Source organism: Aureobasidium pullulans, assembly GCF_000721785.1.
Source record: "Aureobasidium pullulans EXF-150 unplaced genomic scaffold scaffold_3, whole genome shotgun sequence".
Classification (NCBI taxonomy): domain Eukaryota; kingdom Fungi; phylum Ascomycota; class Dothideomycetes; order Dothideales; family Saccotheciaceae; genus Aureobasidium; species Aureobasidium pullulans.
Genome location: NW_021941023.1, coordinates 253,209 through 274,777, shown reverse-complemented (window position 1 = coordinate 274,777; position 21,569 = coordinate 253,209). Strand labels below are relative to the sequence as shown.

Sequence of the window (21,569 nt, the reverse complement as noted above, 5' to 3'; positions counted from 1 at the left end):
GTTGTTTCTTTGCTCGGTAGAGGGTATAGTAGTTTCATCTAACCTACTTTTGTTCTCTTGATACGTACTGTTTTCCCCCTCACTCTCATCTAAAAAGTATTGTGCTCCTGGAAATCTGGTATCTTGGGTGTGTAATTGGAGCTTGTGTCTGGTTCGGATGTCCACAGTGGTAAAACAGTTCTGGATCGGTTTTGCTGTCTCAATCTGGCCTACCATCATAGTATCAACTCTCATCTCCCCTCAGCATCCCCAAAATATCCTTATGACAGACACAGGAGTCTTTATAGGATTGTTGATCTCTGATTTTCCTGAGATTGCAAAAAGGTGGTGGTTGATGGTGTCACCCTGATTCGAAGGCACTTGAACCATCATTCTGTAGTTGACGTTTTGCGTCAGTATTGTTACACTTTGATATAATACGGTACCTGAGAAGTTGTTTGGCACTGGAAAGGTTGGTGCTGCGCTGCGCAGAGACTTGCTGGAAGCATGACCCACAGAACGTCCCCGGCTCACACTGACAGACATCATCAGGTGTGAGAAGGCACAGTGTGACATAGAGTCTCAACAGCATCCTCTGGGAGCGACACAATCACTAGCCGCGAGATACATGTTGCTCACGTTCGAATCAAATGTTGGTTGGGATATCTTCATTTTTCATTAGACCATCTTCTGGAGAGAGCATTTTATCGTGACCTCGTTTTCGAATTCGCGAACCGTCCGTGAGCATTTGTCCAACTTCCTAACCTTCGAACATGGTGCCGCCGACCTTTGCGTTACGACCTGACTTGATGATATTCTTGACGACGCGCTCAACCTCATCCCAATCATCTGTATCGAGCTTGGTGGGGTCAATCGAAAGCTCCTGGCAAATCGAACGGAACATCTCCCATGAGCGCTTGTCGTGAACCAGAGTGAGAGCAACTCCTACTTTGCCGAAACGACCAGTACGACCGACACGGTGCAAGAAGGTCTCAGCGTCGGGTACATAACCACGACCTGGAGCCGGCTTGTCAGGGATGTCGTAGTTGATGACCATGGTGACGGTTTGGACATCGATACCACGGGCGAGAACGTTGGTGGTGATGAGGACCTTGGCTTTACCCTCACGGAAACGATCGATGACACTGTCACGCTCGCTACCGTCAAGACCACCAGTCAGAGTGACGACGTGGTGACCTTCACTCTCCATGCGCTTGGAGAGTTCGTCGGCGGTCTCACGCCTACGCACGAAGATGATCGAAGACGCGATAGTCATGAGACCGTAGAACTTGATCAGGGCGTTGTACTTGTCTGAGTCTCGGCTGACATCGAGGTACATCTGCTTGATACCCTTGACAGTAAGGTTTGTGCGCTCGAGGGTGATTGAGTTGGCCTTGGGCGCGAATAGATCAGCGAAGCCGAGCACTTCTTCGGGGAAGGTGGCGGAAAACAGGACGGTCTGGACGTCCTTGGGCAGTAGACCTTTGACGCGCTTGCACTGGTCGCCGAGACCCTGCTGGTCGAGCATGTTGTCGGCTTCGTCCAAGACGAGAACCTTCATGCCGCGGGTGTTCAGTTGCTTCTTGCGAGCAAGATCCATGACTGTGCCAGGGGTACCAACAACGACTTGTCCGGTAACTTGTTGGCCGCGGGTTGATGGGTCAGGGACGGCCTGGTATGTAGTAAGACCTTCCATGAAACCGCCCATGACCTGTACGACGCCGAGAATCTGTCTGGCGAGCTCACGCGAGGGAGCGAGGACCAAAGCTTGTGGTTGCTGCAGAGTGAGATCGAGGCGAGAGAGGATGTTGAGGACGAAAGCGGCCGTCTTGCCAGTACCGGATTGCGACTGTCCGATGAGGTTTTGGGGAGGGTTCTGGAGAAGCAGAGGAAGGGCACGCTCCTGGATCTTAGAGGGCTTGGTGAAGCTCAGAGCGCTGATACCCTTTTGGAGAGATTCGGGCAGATTGAGGTCGCTGAATTCCTTGACTGAGTACAGGGGGTTGTTGGGATCTTGTTGGAGGTCGTTCAGCTTGACATTGACATCGAACTCGGGCTCGAGCAGCGATGAGCCCATCTGGAACTCAGAGGCGCCATCAGTCTGGTCTGAGGGCTCTGTAGGTTGCGCAGACTGCGCGGGTTGTGCAGGGGCGGACTGTGTCTGGTTATCCATCTCTTCGCTTTCTTCGGCCCAGTCGAGCTTCTCGTTCTTGTCGGGGAAGGAGAGGCGGTCGCCGAGAGGTTTTGAGGGAGTGTCGGACATGATTGTGTTGATCAACGAAAGAGAAATGCGCACGCGCAAAGTTGTGATGAATGCAAAGAAGTTGCGCAAAAGTGGTGGAATGTTCTTTGAGGAAGCGGCAGCCAGCGCAGTTTGGCAGCTTCACTTTGGTTGCAGCAACAAATCTTGAGTGACGTTGGTTTGCCTAAACACGTACTAGTCCGAATGAGGTAACTGCCATCTCCAGCCCTTTTGAGTGAGGAAGGTGCGGCCTCGGAGAACGCTCCTGCTTCCACGCCTCAACCATCTTACATGAGAGTGCTGCAGCAATGCACGAAGTTCGTTAGACTAGTGGTGAATATACTGAGAGCTCCCAAATGTCCGCCTCGTTCAATTTTCGATCCCCAAGACCAAGACTGTCTCAACATCTCGAGATGAACCCCTTCTCAACCCTTCACGCGCTCCCCTAGGGAGCAATTATGCAGGCCATCTAGCGATAACGGTACTACACGTATTCTCTACAAGACAAAATACTGCTTGTATAGCAATCGAAGCCTCCCACAGAATGCGAGACCGGTTGATTTGTTTGAACAAACTGCAGAAAGGCTGCCGGGCCGGTAACCACGCGACTTCAGCCGCCGAGGGCTAGTTGATAAAGTACCCCGCCTTGGCAACAATACACTCTCGGCCTTGGGCCGCCATATGATTGCCAACAGTCCAGCCCTGCCTGCGTGTCTTCTTCTTTGAGCCAGTACCTGTATCGTTTGCGTGAACAGCCGCTTGGTCGGCTCTGCACATTGTCCCACTCCGTCTTTGTATCGCATCAATCCTGCATGGCCGAGCTAGACATCGCGCCGCAGTTCGGCGCCGAGTTGAAGGTTGGTCGGTTGCCGATCCGCTGGATCATGTTCGAGTGACACTGGACTGACATGAGATTGTAGGATGGCTTCAAACCCGTAAACGCATGGGTCACCGGCGGAATCGCATGGCTCGACGATATCCAGGCCTTCTACCGTGAACGTAGTGCCATCGAAAAGGAGTACAGCCAGAAACTCAATGCCCTCGCCAAAAAGTACTTCGACAAGAAGATCCGGAAACAGAGCAGTCTGAGTGTTGGAGACACGCCGACTGTCACCCCCGGATCCCTAGAGAGGTACAATCAAGTCTCGGTTGGTTGACAGCACTTCCGTACTGACCGACACTCTGTTTAGTGCCTCCATGACCACCTGGGCCACCCAGTTGACCACTCTCGAAAACCGTGCCTCTGAACATGATCGCTTTGCTACCCAGCTCATCTCTCACCTTGCCGATCCCATAAAGAACCTCTCGACGCGATGCGAGGACCTCCGTAAACACCACGCCGATTATGCTGCCAAACTGGAGAAAGAGCGTGACAACACTTATGCCGATCTGCGAAAGACAAAGACAAAGTACGACAGTGTCTGTCAGGATGTCGAAAACCGCAGAAAGAAGATCGACAGTAGTTTCGACCATGGCAAGACCAAAGCCCAGTCAGCCTATGTCCAGATCCAGGCGGACATGCGCAACACAAAGAACACATACCTGATCTCTATCAATGTCACCAACAAGCAGAAAGAGCGATACTATCACGAATACGTGCCTGACTTGCTCGACTCGCTACAAGACCTGTCCGAAACTCGCGTTGCCAAGTTGAACACACTATGGCTACAGGCTGCTACAATCGAGACACAGACCTTGTCGCGCTCCACCCAGCTACTCGAGAACCTCTCCGCCGAGATCCCGCGCAACAACCCCGTCCTTGATTCCATGATGTTTGTCCGTCACAATGCTGCCAATTGGCAAGATCCTGCCGATTTCTCCTTTGAACCTTCGCCTGTTTGGTTGGACGACGACGTGATGGCCTCGGATGACCTCAGCAAGACTTTCCTCCGCAACATCATGATGAGGAGCAAGGGTCAGCTTAACGAGCTGCGTAGAGAGTGTGATGCAAAGCGTCGTGAAGTCGAGGGCGCAAAGCGTGTGCGCCAGGCAATTAGAGATGGCACTGACAAGCGTGATGAGGTAGAGGTTGTACGGGCACAATTCAACCTGCAAGAGTCGTTACACGAGGCCGAGAGGAAGAAGGTGACATGCGAAGTCGAGGTCAGCACTATTGCGACCGCTGTTGGTGACCTGAGCATCGGAGCTCAGAACCATGCCTTTAAGTCTCAGACTTTCAAGCTACCCACAAACTGCGATCTTTGTGGTGACCGCTTGTGGGGTCTGTCGGCAAAGGGCTTTGACTGTGAAGACTGCGGTTTCATCTGCCATAGCAAATGCCAGATGAAGGTACCCGCTAATTGCCCAGGTCCACTGGACAAGGAGCAAAAGAAGAAGATCAAAGCTGAGAGACAGGCTACAGCTTCGACATCCACCCCTGCGGCAGCAAATCCTGCGGCCCAAGGCTCTTCTGACTCTGTTAACGACATGCCGCGTCTCAACCGTACTGATACGATGGGCAGCATGAACACACTTTCCTCTGGATATGCCGCAAGCGCCAACCGCAGCGTCTCCGGAACCAATGTTAGACCACCTTCGAACTCGAATGATAGCGCCAACGATCTCGGACGGTCAAACACTGCAAAACGTCGCATCCTAGCACCGCCACCAGACCATTATGCGAATGGCAACGGTGACTCCGGGGATGGTCAACCTCGTGGCAAAATGATGTATCCTTACCAGGCGAGCGGCGATGGCGAAATTAGCGTGGACGAGGGTGCTGAAGTCACTATCGTCGAACCCGATGGTAAGACACCTTTCCCATCCTTTACTCGTATCCGAGAGCTAACGATAATCGTAGATGGTGTCGGTTGGATGAAGGTCCGTACACACTCTGGTGAAGGTCTTGTACCTGCTTCTTACGTCGAGGCTATGCCCTCTTCTCCCGTGAGATCACAACCGGGACATCGCGCATCGATCACCAGTCTAGCGACCTCAATCGCCTCTTCTGCGCCTTCAATGAAGAAGAAGGGTCCAGCTGTGGCCCCCAAACGTGGAGCTAAGAAGCTGAAATATGTCGAAGCACTCTACACGTACGCAGCTACTGGCGAGGGCGAAGCCAGCATGGACGAGGGCGAGAAGTTGGTCCTGATTGCTCCCGACCAAGGCGATGGCTGGTGCGAGGTCGAGAGATCAGGAGGTCAAGGCAAAGGACTCGTGCCAGCAGGATGGGTCAGAGAGGTCTAGACGACCGACGATTCTAACAATGTGGTTACTCGTGTTATGAGCAAGTAACGAGGTCTTTGCGTTATTGTAGATGATTGATTGTGCTCGGAGTTGTATATCAAGGGGAAGCGTTTCTTTTTCATCATCATTAGGAGTAGAGGGAGGGCATTGTTTATCCTATGGGCTTAGGTTGCCTCGCGGCTTCTCTACTTGCGACCCGCATCAGATATGTTTATAGCCAATTGAAGAGATGTGTGCATGCACATTGCAGAAGTTTAGATAAGGACTCATGCAAATGTGCTTTCCCCATAATGCATGTCGCTTACCTCGGACCCTACTGTAGGCGGGGTCGAGGGTCGTTCAAGAGGAGGCCGAGCAGCTGCCGATCCCAAACGACGCCCTGATCCACTCCGGCTAGAGCACCTCACTTAATTTCGAAAGCACCTCAACCATCTGCAAACCATCACCGACGACGGCCGCCTTATACGGGCGCATAGCGATGCAACCATTTGAGCTGACCCAGGAGCAAGAGCAATATTCGTGGTATCGATTCGTGACCTAACTCGAGCTTACGTGCGACTTTGATCATTTCGACACTTGTTTGAGCTTCAGCCTGTCCGCGTGGTCCACCGCCAGTCTTTCTGCAGATTGATAATCTGAGCAAAACTTCAAAAAGTCTTCCACCTCTTCAAGGCATCTGGGTTACACAAGATATTTGAACGTCCGGCACTCACAACCACCACCCGGAAACTCAATCACGACATCCGGATCAACGTCTAGGCCCTATCACGCCATTCAGACAGATTCTTGAACCATAGCGAGCCACCAAAATAAACGGTGTGACTAACATGCCTCTACCATGCTCACCAGCATCCATGTCCGAGAAGGGAGACAGCTCCAGGTCGGCCACGGAATACGAATCTGAAAGTGACCTCATCACACCGAGGCCGGGACCTACCAATCCGTCCCTGCGTACCCATGCCAATTTATCGACACCTGTGCCGCCTTTTTCTTCCTGGTCGAGCAGTCGTGACCATCGCTTCTATGACTTTACCAGCGAAAGTGAGGTCGAGCGGCCCAAACGAGGCGTTTACCACAGTACTACCGCCAGCGAATTCGAAGAGGATCCTTCCAAGCACGATCAAGTAGAGCATCCGACCTCTGCCCCTTCTTCGTCAAACCCACCTGGAAGTCAATCCAAACCCATCACGCCTGCCGTACCTATCAGCGACAAGAAGGATTCGGGAGACCAATTGGAGACCGAGGGCCACCCACCAGAGCCATACACGAAGCCTTTGGAGGCAGAGCAGCCAAAGAAGAAGAAGAGTCCCAGATCAAGTCCCCGACCCAGTCCAGGCCGGCGCCAAAGATCGAGTCCCAAGCCCAGTCCTCGCCAAAGTCCAGAACGTGGTACAAAACCAAGCTCGAAGCAGATACCGAAAAAGGATTCAACCAACTCCTTGGTTCCGGACAGATTCGCACCATCGCTCGAGACGCGTCGCAGCGTCACCTTTTGTCCTAGTGTATCTACTCGACCAGACGGATCTGACAGATCATCGTCATTCATGTCGCGACGTAACAACGCCAATTCCGACCGAGCACGTGAAGAGGCAGAAAGTAGCGCCGACGAAAATACAGCAATCGTCAGACGCAGGACTGGAGTGGGCACATATGGTAGCACCGATGCGGAGCATGTTGTGACGGCAGGTTACGATGGTGCAGCAGAAGAAGGCTTGGAAAGAGAGCCAAGTCCTATCGAGCGCAGAAGAAAGAGTAGTACATCTCAGAGAGTCGCAAGTACACGTGGAGGTAGAGACTCGCGACAAGGCAGTATCGGTACCGGTCAGGAGTCCGAGGATGAGGCGGAGAGAGAACACTACTGGAGACAGCTTGTTGAGAAGTACGGTAGCGTCGAACTTGAGAACAAGGGCAGTGTGGCACGCGATCACCTCGCACTAGGTATGCTGAATCTTGCATCTGCGACTTTGATACACAATACTGATGACGATTGGCAGAACGTACATTTTTGGCATGGCTACGCACATCACTCTCGTTCGCATCAATCGGCATTGCCATCACACAACTTTTCAGGCTGAACACATCGATTGCGAACGAAGGTAGTGAAGACGGTTCAGCATCGGCCACTGCAGTGAACAGCATTAACAAGCGAAAGTTACGACAACTAGGCAAGCCCTTAGGAGCAACATTTTTGGGAGTTTGTAAGTTTTTGGCTGGTTTCTAAAGCCTACGACCAATGACTAACGTGAACATCAGCAATACTCATACTTCTGCTCGGCTTCCACCGATATTTCGAAAGTCAGCACTATGTTATTCGTGGCAAGTTCCCGGCGTCTAGAGGTAGCATAATGGTTGTTTCGTTTGTGGCAGGAGCGCTGATTGTGGCGAGTCTGGTGGTGGTTATCGCGATCGCTCCTTCTGCTTTCGAGACATAGTCGGATCAGTGTATTGACATGTGGTTATTCAGTAGATAGTGATGATTGAGGAGGAAATGTTCAAAAATGTTTATCATATCACGATTGCCACGTGAGATAGTGGTCAAGCAGGTGAAACGGCGGTGGGCGCGGAAGCTTCTGGTTCACGTCCGAGGGTCCTTCGTCGAGTGGTGGGCGTCATCTCGATGGACAAACGCCGAGCGACCGGTCCGAGAGTCTCTGTGACTGTCTGTTGCCTTTGCCGCCGCCCTTGTTGTCCATCTATCATCGCTATTTGTGTACACGCCATATCCGCATACATCCCTCTCCTCGACACGCAGCAGTCATCCGAGCTGTTTCTGCTCTGATTGGCGACTCAGTGTGTAACACTCTCAGGCGCAATCATGGCCTCTCGCGGCGCACAGGTAAGAAGCCAACACAATGATGCCTTGACAAGACAGTCGCTCACTCAGTGCTATCTAGATTGGCTCATGGCCATCTGCTTCTGCCGCACTCAAGCAACTGTCACGGCGGTCAGCCTCGTCGTCGCCTTCCTCTCTCTTGGCTAGCAGTAAGTCTGAAGCCATTCGCTATGCGCCTCTGCCTTCAGCATCCTGACAACTATCTCAGCAGTCCGCTCTCAGCCTTACTCGTCATTCACATCATCTCGCCCCTCGCTGTCCATTCTCTCACGTACGTCCCTCTCGCAGGCGCAACCCTTCACTCGCTCCATCCGTGCTGCCAGCAGCGTCTCGCAGAACTTGCTCGCTACCCTCGAGAGAACTGCCAACAACAACCCTCAAAGTGCTACTGCTCAAAACGCTTTCTACAATGCTCTTAACCGTGCCGGCCACTACGATATTCTCGTAGAACGCTACGACAAAGGCATCTACGCTACGAATTCCTCCGTCGATCAGCTTTACTCCCGTGCCGTAGAAAGAGTCGGTCAACAAGAGAATGGTCAGACTTCTGGTGATGAAACTTCTCAGGCCGTCAGCCAGGCTGTGGCTTCTGCTCGTGGAGGTGGCAATGTCTCGGTCTCACGCAAAGGCAGCGGTGCTAAGAAGGAACCCCTTTACGTCGTAGTGGACGAGTCGCTCGGCGCCACCATTTTCAAGTGGGTCAAGTTCTTGATGGTCTTTGGTGTTACCTGTTACCTGTCTCTGGTTGTTCTCACCCTTTTCATCGATGCTACTGGCGTCATTAAGAAGGTTGGCGGAGCTCAGGACAACCAGGCAAAGCCTGAACTGCAAAAGACTCGCTTCTCGGATGTACACGGTTGTGACGAGGCAAAGGAGGAACTCCAGGAACTCGTCGAATTCCTCAAGGCTCCCGACAAGTTCTCGACGCTCGGCGGAAAACTTCCCAAGGGTGTTCTTTTGGTGGGCCCTCCCGGTACTGGTAAAACTCTCCTCGCTCGCGCTGTCGCTGGCGAGGCTGGTGTTCCCTTCTTCTACATGTCTGGTTCTGAATTCGACGAGGTCTACGTTGGTGTTGGTGCCAAGCGTGTCCGCGACCTCTTCACCCAAGCCCGTGGAAAGTCTCCTGCAATCATCTTCATTGACGAACTCGACGCCATAGGAAGCAAGCGTCATGAACGTGATGCCGCTTACGCAAAGCAAACTCTCAACCAGCTCCTGACTGAACTCGACGGTTTCGACCAAGATACCGGTGTCATCATTATCGGTGCTACCAACTTCCCTCAATCGCTCGACAAGGCTTTGACTAGACCTGGTCGTTTCGATCGCAACGTTGTTGTTGGCCTTCCCGATGTTCGCGGTCGTATTAGTATTCTTAAGCACCACCTCAAGAACATTCGCATCGACGGCGAAGTCGACGCTTCCGTCCTCGCTCGTGGTACTCCCGGTTTCAGCGGTGCTGAACTTGAAAACATTGTCAACCAGGCTGCTGTCCGCGCTTCCAAGAACAAGGCTAAGCGCGTTACCATGGATGATCTGACTTGGGCCAAGGACAAGGTGCTTATGGGAGCAGAGCGTCGTTCTGCCGTTATTCAGCAAAAGGACAAGGTCATGACTGCATACCACGAGGGTGGTCACGCTCTTGTAGCCATGTTGACGAAGGATACCACCCCTCTCTACAAGGCCACTATCATGCCCCGCGGTCACGCTCTTGGTTTGACTCAAATGCTTCCGGAACTCGACAAGGTCTCGGAAACGAGAGCTGAGATGATGGCACAGATTGATGTCTGTATGGGCGGCAAAGTCGCCGAGGAGCTCATCTACGGACCCGACAAAGTGACCACTGGCGCATCTTCTGACATTCAGTCGGCTACTCGCATCGCCCACATGATGGTCACGCAGGCCGGTATGTCCGACAAACTCGGAAACGTCGATCTTAACTCAGATTACGCTCGTCTTTCTGGCGAGACAAAACAGCTCATCGAGAGTGAAGTCAGAAGACTAGTGGAAGAGGGCCGCGCTCGCGCCACTAAGCTATTAAACGACAACCGCGAAGGTCTCGAACGTCTGGCGAACGCGCTGGTCGAGTACGAGACATTGAGCAAAGAAGAGATGGAAGCAGCCGTACGGGGAGAGAAGCTCTCGCCCAGGAAGCCCACAGCGGATCCGGATGTCCCGATCAAGGCGCCGGAAATCCCTCTACCGCCATCGTTCGGTGTACCTCCTACCTCTCTTGGTGGGAGCGGAGGTAATGCACCAGGCGGTGTGCCCAGCCCTCGACCCTCCAGCGGAGGTGAAGACGGACCTTCTCCCTTCCCTACCGGTCCTTAGTTAGACCCCTGGTATTCATCCGCCGGAACATCCTTCGTCGGTATTTCACGTTTCCATCATTCACATCTCGATTCACTTGCGGCATGGCGTTCTCCTTTTCCTTGGTTTGTTGCTGGCCCTGGTGTGTGGAGAAAAGGAAGAACATTGTTCTTGTTGCAGCAGCAGCAGCAGCAGCAACAGAGAAGGGGCAAGGCCGCCCCTCTTGATCCTTTCTCCGCACTCGCGATGGGAAACCTTTTGGTGTTGATGGCGACTTTCCTCTCAATGGAACGTGTGTATTATTAGAAAATTATCCGGCCTCTGCAACAAGCATCGTCTGTCGTTGATTAAGCATAGATGTTTCTTCTGTGGTATTTATGGGGTCCGGTACATTCACTTCTATGGTATAAACAAAAGACCAAAAAACAATCATAATATCCTTTGCAAAAATTCAAGATGTCTCCTCTTCCATTCGGTTTTCTCTGTCTCGCTCTACTTCTGTCTCTTTTTGCTCTTACCTAGCCTGTATCTCCTCCTTTTTTCTTTCTCTTACCTTGCCACCATCTCCTTCTTTCCTTTCTTACTCTGGCTTTCCTTCCTTCCTCCTCTTGCTTCACTGAGGACATGTAAACATCATAACTGACACTTTCATCCCGAGAAACCTTTTACAACCCGCGCCGCCTCGTCTACACAACTCTCTTTTTTGTTCCTTTTCTTTCCTTTTCTCTACCAACACCGCATGACATGGCATTACCTTTCTTCACACTATTCATTTTCGTCCTTGTGTTTTTCTCCATCCTTTACGAGGATTTATCGATATTAGCCAGCCGTATATGATAATAATAATAATAATAAAAAAATCATATATTCGGTTTTTTTTTTTTCTTTTTGCAGGAATGGATGAAGTGGAAAGGAGAGTAAAGTTTGTTTTATTTTTGAGGATTGCCGGGATGACTTTTGGATGTATTTGATGGGTTGTTCCGTTGAGTATTTGTTCTGATGGTAGAAATGGGGTGGGGTTTGGGGTGCTGAATCTGTGATAAGTGCGTGGGAGAGGTTGAGGCTTTGAGATCAGGGGAGGGGATGGAGGGAGAAGGGGTGATGTGCTTGTGCTTGTACTTGTGCTTGTGAAGCACAATTATTACATCCATTCGAATCTCCACCAAGCGATTTCGAGATCGTGATCATCCATCATCCATCATCAGTACAATCATCCTTATCCCCAATTGATGCAATGCAATGCAATGCAATACAAAAATAATCTACTTCCCCTCCGCTCTATCCAACAATCCCCCATCCAACCCCACAGGTTCAAACCCATCTTCCCTCTTCCTCTTCTGACACCACACCATATCACCCCTGAAGAAAACAACCACACCACCCTTCCCAGAAACGGAAGCCGTGATCCTGAAAAGCGGGTTTCCGGTCGCCGTATGTGCTTCCCTCATCGGCAGAAGCGTGAGATCATTCTCCGCACACCATTCCTCCACGACATCTTTGAAAGATAATTCCTGCTGTTGTGAAAACTTGGAAGTGGAGGAAGCTGCAGGTGTGGAAGAAGCTGCAGTGGCAGTGGATGCGGCAGTGATGACGGGACGAACGGGTCCGGCAGCAGGAGCGGGCAATTCCGACAACGAAATACCTCGCTCTTGTAAATTCAATGCGTCGTTGATTGTTCTCAACGCTTTGTCGAATTCGGCAGTTACGTCTTGAACCCGTTGTAGAGATTCAGGGATGACGGATTTCCACCAGGAATACCAGGCGCCTATTTCTTCGAACGAGGCTTCCGGGGAGGTGAGCCATTGATGTAGCACGCTGTGCAGTTTGGGGAAGAATTCTGCAACTAGGAGACGAGCGAAGATGGCGGGGGTGAAGTAAGGTTGCCAGAGGAATACGTGTTCGAGGGGGGAAATGTCTTGGTCTGCTGGGTCGATGTCGAAGGTTTGGGATAGATGGGAGCTTAGACGAGGGAGGAGATGGCGTAACATGGTTGCGTCGAAATCTTTTGTGCCGAAGAGATTGCGCCAGTGCTCTAGACCTGGGAGGAGGGAAGAAACATCACATGTATCCAGTACACGACGTAACTTTCTCTTCGCGTCTACGAGAAGACCAGTGCTGGCTTTCGGGTCCAGATGGTAAGAGGGCAGAAGTGGTAGCCAGGAGAATAGCCATGTGTGTGGTGCATCCGAGCTAGAAGACTTGTGATGATGGCGTCTCTTCCTTGGGTTCCAGCTCGCCAGTGCATCTGTGAGTTTGGGCACGATCTGTTGGTCCAGGAGATTGGAGTAGACGAACGGTGGTAGGAGAGGTCGCCAGGCTGTCACTACAGCGATTAGAGGTGAAGGATCATGCACATCCCAGCGCGTGACTGTGGATCGTAGTTTTGGTAGCCAGATGCCGTGAATAAGACTTTCGTATGGTGTGGTGGTTTTTTGCTTGCGGTAGCGTCGTTGTTCGGGTTCAATATCTAGATTCGAAGTCGCAAGCGCGTTCGATGTCTTTTCCAGCCCGAGGATGGGTTTTAGATGTGTGAGATGCTCGACTAGGCGGTATGATGGCGTTTCCAATGGATCCCAATCGTCCAAGTCAGCCTTGAAGAGAGGTGTGATTGTAGCGACGGCCGCCTCTGAAAGGTTATAGCTCTCAATATCGTGGCGGAAGTCTTGCTGTAGTTTCTGCAGCTTCTGCATTGCTTGACCCCAATCGATGTTCGCAATGTTCAAGCCCTCGACTGTCATGACCATTTGTCGCATCTTTTCAATATCGTCGTCTGCCTGATTGATCTCCATTTGTAAATGTCCCTGTTGCTCTTCCACGACGACTTTTCGCTCTTGCAAGCCATGCCATGCTTCGATAAATGCTTCCAGTTCCAGTCTCTCGCGCTTGGCTATCTTGTCGGCTTCAGTCTCGGCAGGTACGTTGACGGGTGTCATGAGTCCAGCAGTACTGGTGAGGAGTTTCGTCGTGCCTCCTGTCGCATCAACGATACTACCCAGCATCGCTTTCGGCAATTCCAATCCAGGCGCCGCAGCACGCACATCCTCGACAGTACGATACTTCATCTTCCTCCTACCTCCTCCCACACCTCCAGCTCTCTCCTCCTTCTTACGTTCATTCCTCCTCTTCCTAGCCCTCCTCTCCTCATCACTGGAATCTTCATATTCCTCTCCTTTGGCTTCCGCTTTTCTCCTCTGCTCTGCCTTGTATTGGTCCGTCTTTTCTTTTACTGCACCTACACCGGCACCTTGTGGTCGTAGTTTTACTTCGATGGGGTTGACGATGCCCTCGCCTTCTTTTCCGAGACCTTGGCCTTGTTTGTAGCCCATCTTGGCCATCATGCGTTCGGCGAATGTCATCTTGCCGGAAGGCTTGCTCGGTGGTCCCGTGGGTTCGTCGAGTTTGACGCTCTTGCGGCTGTTGTTGTTGGCGCCGAATTCGCCTTTGCGCTTGAAACTTGCACGCTCCATCTTGGTGGCCGGATGAGATGGCGCTCTCAAGACGACGCGATTCGGATGGTCTAGGTGGCGCGACTTTGCGACGGTGTTGACCGTAGAAAGTTGGTCGATGGATTTGTTTGGGGAGAGCTTGTCGCTGCCTCCGGTGAAGTCATCGTCGGCCTCGGATTTTGCCGACCTTCACATGCCATTTCTTCTCCATCAAGAGTGAAGCACAAACATCCCTTACGACTTGGCACGTCATGTTGAGCTGAATCACTTTGCTGAGCTTGAGAGCTTTGTTCGTCGAGACCGAATAATATTAACGTGCCATATGCACCACTCAAAAGGGTATACCTGACTAAACTCCCATGTCCCATATGAATAAAGTCCACCTCCTGGGTTCGACTGTCCATGATTACAACCTCATCTCATCACATAACCATCATCACAGCAACAAGTGCAAGCAGATTCTGAATCCACTTTGCAATCGTCACACGCTCAGTAGCTGCTCCTTGAGTAGGGCTGGGTGTCGCAGTCGCTGTGAACACTCCAGTCAGAGCCACAGTCGACCTACTGCTGCTGCTCCCACTGCCGCTAGAACTCAAGCTCGTAGATGATCGGACCACTGGTGTTCCAGGCTTTCCAGCAGTCACAGTACTGCTGGGAGCATTGTATTGCTTCGAATTTGAATAGTAAACCCCTGCAGCGACCATACCATCCTCCAGCAGCATGTGTTTAAGCTGGTCAATCGAACAGGTATCTGCTACGTCCCTGATCCAGCATGTCGGTGCTGGTTGCTTGAAGGTTGCGGCATTGACATGCGTTGCGTTCATCGGTCCAGATGATGTGAAGTTGGAAAGGTTGATTGCCTCTCCCGTGCTGAGGTCCGTGCCGTCGATGATTCGTGTGAACACGGTGAAAGCAGTCTCCGGCTGGTAGTATGGTACCATATGACCTGCATCATAGATGCGGCTGAAGGAGAAGTTTCCAAATTGTCGTACAGCACCTCCGACGTAGCTGCTATTGACGACAATGTCGGCATATCCTGCCTGGTTCCAGCCAGAGAGGTATGAAGATGACAATCCGTTCGAAGGAAAGTCCGAAAGAGCTGCTGCGACTGCGAAAGAAGCAGCTTCGCCACCCATCCAGTTGCACTTTTGGTGGTCAGTTCAGTCGTACGAAGAGTCGGATGTTCGAACCACTTACAATGTAATCGGCATCACCATACATCAGTGATACGCGCACGCCTGCCCGGAGAAGATTTGCGATGTCCTCGACCTGACCGCCTCGAACCGAGTCTCCCGTGTTGATGAATGCAGCCTGAACGGCTCTGTTCGAAGAGGTGTAGTTGACTCGAGCACCGATGGCTTTCTGCACCGATTCTGTATTCAGATATTCCAAAAAAGCCTGAGGTGGGTCTGGCGATGGGTTCTTGACGCGGATGTCGTATACATTGAGACCGCTTCCCTGGAAAGGCGTCATCAAGCTATTACAAGCGTAGGTCGCTGCTTGACATGCCGAGTTGGCCTGTTGCTCATCACCTTCGCCTTCCGGGTCAATTTGACCAGCAACTTGGCGACATTGCAAAATCGCGCTGGCACATTTGCTGTTGTACGCCTCGATCGTGTTGAGCTCGTCTGTCTGCGAGATGGCCTGGATGCCGAAGGTGTTGTTGTAAGCCATGGTGGCGTAGTAGTAGTCCTGTATCAGCACATCGATCATGCCATTCACGATGCCCAGAGAGGTAAGCTTGATCTCGAGGGTAGAGTTCTTGGGAATGGTTCCATTCTCGCGCTTGCTGTTTTGCTCCTCGAAGTAGTTGGCAAACGTAGGGCCGTATATGCCACCATAGCTCTCAGCAAAGAGGTTGATACCAGTGGTCGAGACGTTTGTGCTGTTTGGGTGAGCACCAGGATTGTATTGTGGAAAGGCAGACAGAAAACTCTGCAAGAAATGCCATGCAGCTCTGGCCGAGATGTCGGTCGTATTGCTGGTGAATTTGGGGTTGTTCGAGCTGAAAGTTCCGTTCAGCCAGACATAAGGGGGGTATCCCTCTGGGGCCGGGCTAGGGGGTTGATAGGTGCCTTTCACAAGATCAAGAGAAGCATTGGTAAGAGTGTCGTAGGATAGGCCGACCTGTTACAGTATTAGCATGTTTCTCTAAGGCATTGTTCGTGTGTTTCCGGTGCTGTCGCAAAAGGGCTCAAGACCAACGGGCTGCGACTCCTTCGAGAGTGCTAACAACACACTCTCGAAACAAAGCAGCCTAGCTTTGAGTGATTCGCGTACTGCGGTCGCTGCTCAAAACTCGAAGATTCGCGATGAGATACATACCTGAGCTGGTTGATCGATAAACAGAACATTCGAGCTCCTGTCCCAACCCCACATGCGTGCCTGTGTGCCGTATGTGCCATCGGCCATTAGAACGACCTCGCAAGGTCCGTTCTCTGCAAACATGCCGATCATGCTGCTGCTTCCAGGGCCGCCATTGATCCAGATGGTCAGCGGTGCTGTTTCCGGATTCTGCCGTGCCTCTGTAAACCAGAAGAAGGTGTTGATCGAGTAGTTTTGCTGGATCGGCTGCAGCGTGAATGGTGGCAAGCCAATGTAACCGGTGAATTGCTTCTGGGTGCTGAATGCCGTGGTACAAGTGCCAGCAGGTGGAGTCTTGTAGGCAATAGTGATATTCTCATTGATCGGCGACTTCAAGATATTCGAGTACTCTACTGGTGGAGGAAACTGGGCAAGTGCGAGCAGAGGTGCCACCAGCAGACTCGTGATGATAGAGTACTGCATTTTTGTGTCGTTGGAAATCAATGTCTGGATGAATACTGGTGACGACTGTTAGTCATCGTTGGATTCGTTTCTTATGTCATTAAGGGTGTGGTAATAGACTGTTGAGATGCGACGTGAGGGTCCAGAAGGCGCGTGAGAATGGCCGATTTCCGGCGAATGCAGAGCTCATCTCAGAAAACATCGTGCGTGGTGACAGTGTAATGTGAGACGCGATGCGGAGATGGGAACAACTTACCTGGTATTGTTGCTGCTGTTGATGATTATGATGATAATGTATGGATCAAAGAATCGCTGAAGTCGTATGTATGAACACGCTCAGTCCTGTCGTTTCTCTGCAGATAGAAAAGGAAGCTGCGACTGCTATGTACATTGAGTCAGTTCATGCTTTCCACATTTTCTGCTCAACTCATTATGCCACCTCAACGATGCAGTAGCTATCGCAAGTAGATTCAATCCTTCCTTCCTAATTGTTTATGTGCCTTGAAGATCATTTTGCAAAATCGCACTCACCAAAAGAAGCACAATCCCCAGAAAGCACGTATACACAACGTTTCGAGACGGATGAGAAAAAGAGCGGAAGGCGAAACACTATTACACCGTCGGTACTCCAAGTACGTCCAGTTGCGAGTACGCCGGTCAACGAAGGATGTCGTGAACAAGTACGGGCGGTGAGAGAGATGATGCAACAAGTGCGACTATGAACACCACAGTATTGGTGCGCCTACGACCTGAGGTTCGAGGAAAGATCCTCGTTCGACCGAGGACGTGGAGGTCCTTGCTGCGCCTCCCGCACTCCACTGCAGTCTGCAGAAGGACCCTCTCCACCAATTTTAATTCATGCAGGCACCGGCCTTGGCAACGTAGAAGTCACTCTATCTGGTCTCGCCATCTAACATTCACTGTAATATTTCACTTTGAACCACGAGTACTGTCTGGACCATCATTCAATTTCTGTTTGACTGCTTGCTTCCTATCTTTTCCATTTCTTTATGGAAGCATAATAACGAAAGAAATTTCGAAATCGGAAATTCGAATAGCAAAACAAAACACCACCAAGAGTCATATCCCATGGTTACTGATCGTAATCCTCGTTGCAGTTTTGGTACCGTTGATAGCCGTCGGAGGAAAAGAGGAGGGGAGACGTAAAGAGGAAAACAAAATAACAGAAACAATCCGACAAAGACAGAGCATGCCGTCACTTCATAACATCAGTACCGTGGTTGGGAATCTCTATACATGAAATGAAGAACAGAAATGGCAGAATCGAAAAACAGGGACTCGGAAGCGCTTCGCTGGACAATGCGAAAAAGACAAGGTCGTGTCGTGAAGCATACCGGAAAACATGAGACGGCTTTGCGTTGCGTGGCGTAAATCTTGGGCCGTAAATAAAGTCATTGGGCGTAAGTTGGGCGTGTGTCATTCATTGATCAGTTTGCGCGAATGACGAGTCTGGCCAGGAACTTGTTCGAGAGACAGTCGAAGTCGTTACGGTCGAACTTGGCATCCGATCTTGATCGGAGGTATTTTTCTGTCGTATCGTTAGTCTGCAGTCATCAATGATCATACATGAGCGAACTTACCATGCTTGGTAACGTGTTCCTTTACCTCGGTCAAAGCATCGCAGATGGCAGGGTCAGAGTTGAGAAGTTGGTGGTGGCTGCGAGTATCCCAGTCCATGAAGTTGGGCAGTTTCTGGCTGATAGCTTGGAAGAGACCGACGATGACACCGACGGGAGTGCTTTCCATGTCGTTGCAGAATTGGTTCACAGCAGACTCGTCGGGAGTGCGGTAGTGAGCATCGAACTGCATCTCTTCCCACACGGCGAGAAGGATGGCTGCAAGCATGAAGATAGTAGGCCAGTTCTTGAGCTTCTCTCCGCTGTAGACAGATGAGTAGAGCGCCGAGAGCTCCTCGAGCACATCCTTCTGCAACTCTCTCCACATATCGGCCAAGGCAATCTTGACCTGGAAGTTGATCATGCCAGGTGCTACGGTCTTACCGCAGAACTTGCTCTCCTCATCCTCAATCTTACCAACATTGGCCTCCTCCTCAGATAAGCCCTCAATCATAGTGATATGAAGCGTCAAGTTGTATGCAAGAACCAATTTGAGTGCTTTGCGGATCACCAACGACTTGGACTTGACCCAGTAGTGGTAGGCAGTCTTGAGCATCTCGGTTAAGAAAGGGGTGCCATCGAAGTATCCATCGACGAAGGATTCGAAGCCGTTGTCAAGATGGCAGTCCAGGTAGTCCGACAGGCTCGAAGCTGAAACGCCTTCCATACCTGCAGACAGCTTGGACGTATGCGCCTCGAATTGAATGGGGTCAGTAATCTTCTCTGACCAATCGATGTTGAAGCAGGCGTCATCTTTGACGTAGACTTCGCGGACGTTTATCGGCAGAAGGTACCCATAGCCGTGAGTGATGTAGACAGTACGCTCGTTGGGTGAGAAACCTTTAATGTTTGCAGCTGAAACGCCAAGGTTGACGTGACGCTCGTAATCGGCTTTCCAGTCCTTCATGAAGAAACCAATGTCCTTGATGTCGATACGAGTGCAAGGGACTTGCCAGAGGCGAGCATGAGATGGGCGACAACCGCCACATGGGTTACCCTTGTCGCAAGTCTTCTTGAGGAACTTGCAACGAAGACAAGCACGGAGCTTTCTGATCTCATGCGCCTGCTGGCGTTGGTCGGCACGGAGAGGACCCTTTCTCTTACCGACACGCTTCTCAGGTGCACCATCCTTGCGAGCAGGAGGAGTGGCCTTCTTGATGGCCGACTTGGTGGTCTTGGCTAGAGCGTTGATAGGGGTCTTTCGCTTTCTCAATGGAGGCGAAACCGGGCTTGAGGCATTGGACGAGATGGTGGAAGCTTGTACTGCTTGAGATGTCGAAGGGCGGGTACCATCTGCAGGACTTGCCAAAGGCGACGAAGAGGTCGAGTGAGACGAGTAGTCGTGCTCATAGTCGGATGAGAAGTTTCTGGTGTGATGCGATCTGTGCTGAACGTAGTCTCCGGCACTGAAACCATCGGAGACGGGAGAGAACAGAGGGAAAGGAATTTCCTCGTAGCTACTTGACAATTGTGCGGAGCTAGCATCATCATTCGAAGAGTCTGATGCACTGCGAATATGCAAAGTCTGACTGGGGTTGAAGATGGCATTGTTGTTGGCCTCGACATATGAACCGAGGGAGTGCCTCGAGACGGGGAAGTCAACAGCAGTCCAGCCATTGTCACTACTTGAGAGAGATCGGATCTCGAGATAAGACCCAGTCGGCGAGTTGCTAGGTAGGCTAGACTGAACGTTGTTATTTGAAGCCATGCCCATCTGGAAAGCCAGAAGCTCGTTCTGGTAGTCGTTCAAGGGATAGGACAGGACGTTCATTGACTCCATAGGTCCAGCCATGGTCATGTAGGCGGTTGAATTCATGGCCATGGAGTTCTCAGCCGAGACAGGCATGTACTGAGGGGCAGACTGTTGGATCGGCATAGCATACGAGGCGTCGTAAGTGCGGTCCAGAGTAGCATCCTGGCTAAAAGCCTGCTGGGCAGGGAACTGGAAGTGCCATTGGGGATTGAGAGCGGCAGCCTGGTTCAGTTGCTGCTGGGTATAGCCGAGGTGCATGGCACTAGATTGAACAGGAGCTGCAACATTGTGGGCCTCGTATGGCTTTTGATCATGTTGATTGACGGCGTAATCAAGATGCTGCTTCTGGTCGACTTGATGCACATCATACTTGTAGTCGATGTGTTGCGACACGGGCTGCTCGAGTTGATGTTGGTGCTGATGTTGATGATGTTGGTGTTGGTGTTGCGACTGGAGGGCCTGGTGGGCCATGGTCGGGTCGAGGGAGTCGAGGGTAAACGCCCACTGTTGCGAAGCCAAGGAGGATGACGAGGAATAGGAGTGGTGGTGGCGAGGATCGGTATAATCGCCAAAAGCCAGAAGGTTATCGGCGTGGGTGAAGTCGAGGTTGTCCATGATTGCGGTTAGCTGAGATGGATGGCTGCTGCATACAGGCACGGATGCAGGCAATCTCGACGTAGTAGGCGTTCCGTCGCACACACAGCTAGTTTGCGATAAAGGCACGAAATAGGTCAGCAGCGATGTTTTGCTGACCGCCGCTCTTGTTGCAAAAGGACAGCACGAGGGACCGTGGCATATAGGTATTAGCGAGAGCAGATGGTCTTGAAATGGCGGTGAGGCACCATCTATGGTAGCATGCGGGGCGGGGTCGAGCGACGCGCTAGCTTTTAGGTCATGCATGGGCCAGCCTGTGCTAACAAAGCGACAACCCGTAAGACCCGATGACTGCGTGACATTCTGTCATCTTCGAATGTGATGGCTGCATTCCGCGCCATCTGACGAGACTGACTTCTTCGCGATGACTTCGAGAAATTCGCTGGCTGGAAACACATCTGCCAACTATGTTTCAGCCTCAGACAGAGGAGATAACCGTTGCGAGCAAAGCGTTGGCAGAACCCTGGAAGTCGGAAGCTTAAGCACGGCGCTCAGGGTAAGTGCAAGCGCTTGGATCACCCGTGCCAAGTCCGGCCATGCAGAAAGGGAAGAGCGACTCGCACACGAATCAAGTCCTCCTTGAAGACGCTCAGGCTCAGCTCACTACTGCTCTCGAGCCGCCTGCATCTTCCCGCATTCTTCGGCTCACGGCTTAAACTGTTCTACAATGCTCCCCAACGAGACCGACGAAGAATGACCACAACTAGCCTGACGTTCCGCTGCAACAGATACATACAGACTACACTGTACAGCAGAGTACCTGTAC

At 51.6% G+C, this 21,569-nt stretch overlaps 7 protein-coding genes across 7 annotated transcripts; 2 read left to right on the top strand and 5 right to left on the bottom strand.

The window, feature by feature from the left end:
- Nucleotides 1–69: 69 nt before the first annotated feature.
- M438DRAFT_125569 (uncharacterized protein) lies at nt 70–647 on the bottom strand. The gene has a single exon (XM_029898778.1). It carries the CDS (start codon nt 553–555, stop codon nt 241–243), a length of 315 nt encoding a protein of 104 aa, XP_029763647.1. The 5' UTR covers nt 556–647; the 3' UTR covers nt 70–240.
- A 92-nt stretch (nt 648–739) lies between these two features.
- On the bottom strand, nt 740–2,152 carry M438DRAFT_267668 (DEAD-domain-containing protein; the record flags this gene model as incomplete). Its single annotated transcript, XM_029900203.1, has 1 exon — nt 740–2,152. One exon carries the CDS (start codon nt 2,150–2,152, stop codon nt 740–742), a length of 1,413 nt encoding a protein of 470 aa, XP_029763646.1.
- Nucleotides 2,153–6,951: 4,799 nt separating this feature from the next.
- M438DRAFT_266740 (uncharacterized protein) lies at nt 6,952–7,839 on the top strand (the record flags this gene model as incomplete). Its single annotated transcript, XM_029900134.1, has 3 exons — nt 6,952–7,345; nt 7,402–7,605; nt 7,661–7,839. The coding sequence occupies 3 exons, from the start codon at nt 6,952–6,954 to the stop codon at nt 7,837–7,839; spliced, it is 777 nt and encodes a 258-aa protein (XP_029763645.1).
- Nucleotides 7,840–8,222: 383 nt separating this feature from the next.
- On the top strand, nt 8,223–10,568 carry M438DRAFT_371877 (ATP-dependent metallopeptidase Hfl; the record flags this gene model as incomplete). Its single annotated transcript, XM_029908301.1, has 3 exons — nt 8,223–8,243; nt 8,302–8,389; nt 8,449–10,568. 3 exons carry the CDS (start codon nt 8,223–8,225, stop codon nt 10,566–10,568), a joined length of 2,229 nt encoding a protein of 742 aa, XP_029763644.1.
- A 1,241-nt stretch (nt 10,569–11,809) lies between these two features.
- On the bottom strand, nt 11,810–13,885 carry M438DRAFT_266266 (TFP11-domain-containing protein; the record flags this gene model as incomplete). Its single annotated transcript, XM_029900092.1, has 1 exon — nt 11,810–13,885. The coding sequence occupies one exon, from the start codon at nt 13,883–13,885 to the stop codon at nt 11,810–11,812; it is 2,076 nt and encodes a 691-aa protein (XP_029763643.1).
- A 530-nt stretch (nt 13,886–14,415) lies between these two features.
- On the bottom strand, nt 14,416–16,780 carry M438DRAFT_331974 (alpha/beta-hydrolase; the record flags this gene model as incomplete). Its single annotated transcript, XM_029903446.1, has 3 exons — nt 14,416–15,138; nt 15,191–16,120; nt 16,319–16,780. 3 exons carry the CDS (start codon nt 16,778–16,780, stop codon nt 14,416–14,418), a joined length of 2,115 nt encoding a protein of 704 aa, XP_029763642.1.
- Nucleotides 16,781–18,207: 1,427 nt separating this feature from the next.
- On the bottom strand, nt 18,208–20,104 carry M438DRAFT_266596 (uncharacterized protein; the record flags this gene model as incomplete). The annotated part of the gene is made up of 2 exons (XM_029900123.1): nt 18,208–18,308; nt 18,361–20,104. The coding sequence occupies 2 exons, from the start codon at nt 20,102–20,104 to the stop codon at nt 18,208–18,210; spliced, it is 1,845 nt and encodes a 614-aa protein (XP_029763641.1).
- Between the last annotated feature and the right edge of the window lie 1,465 nt (nt 20,105–21,569).

Excerpts from the sequence above, each read along its gene's own strand:
- M438DRAFT_125569 (XM_029898778.1), bottom strand. The coding sequence starts at position 555 with ATGTCACACTGTGCCTTCTCACACCTGATGATGTCTGTCAGTGTGAGC.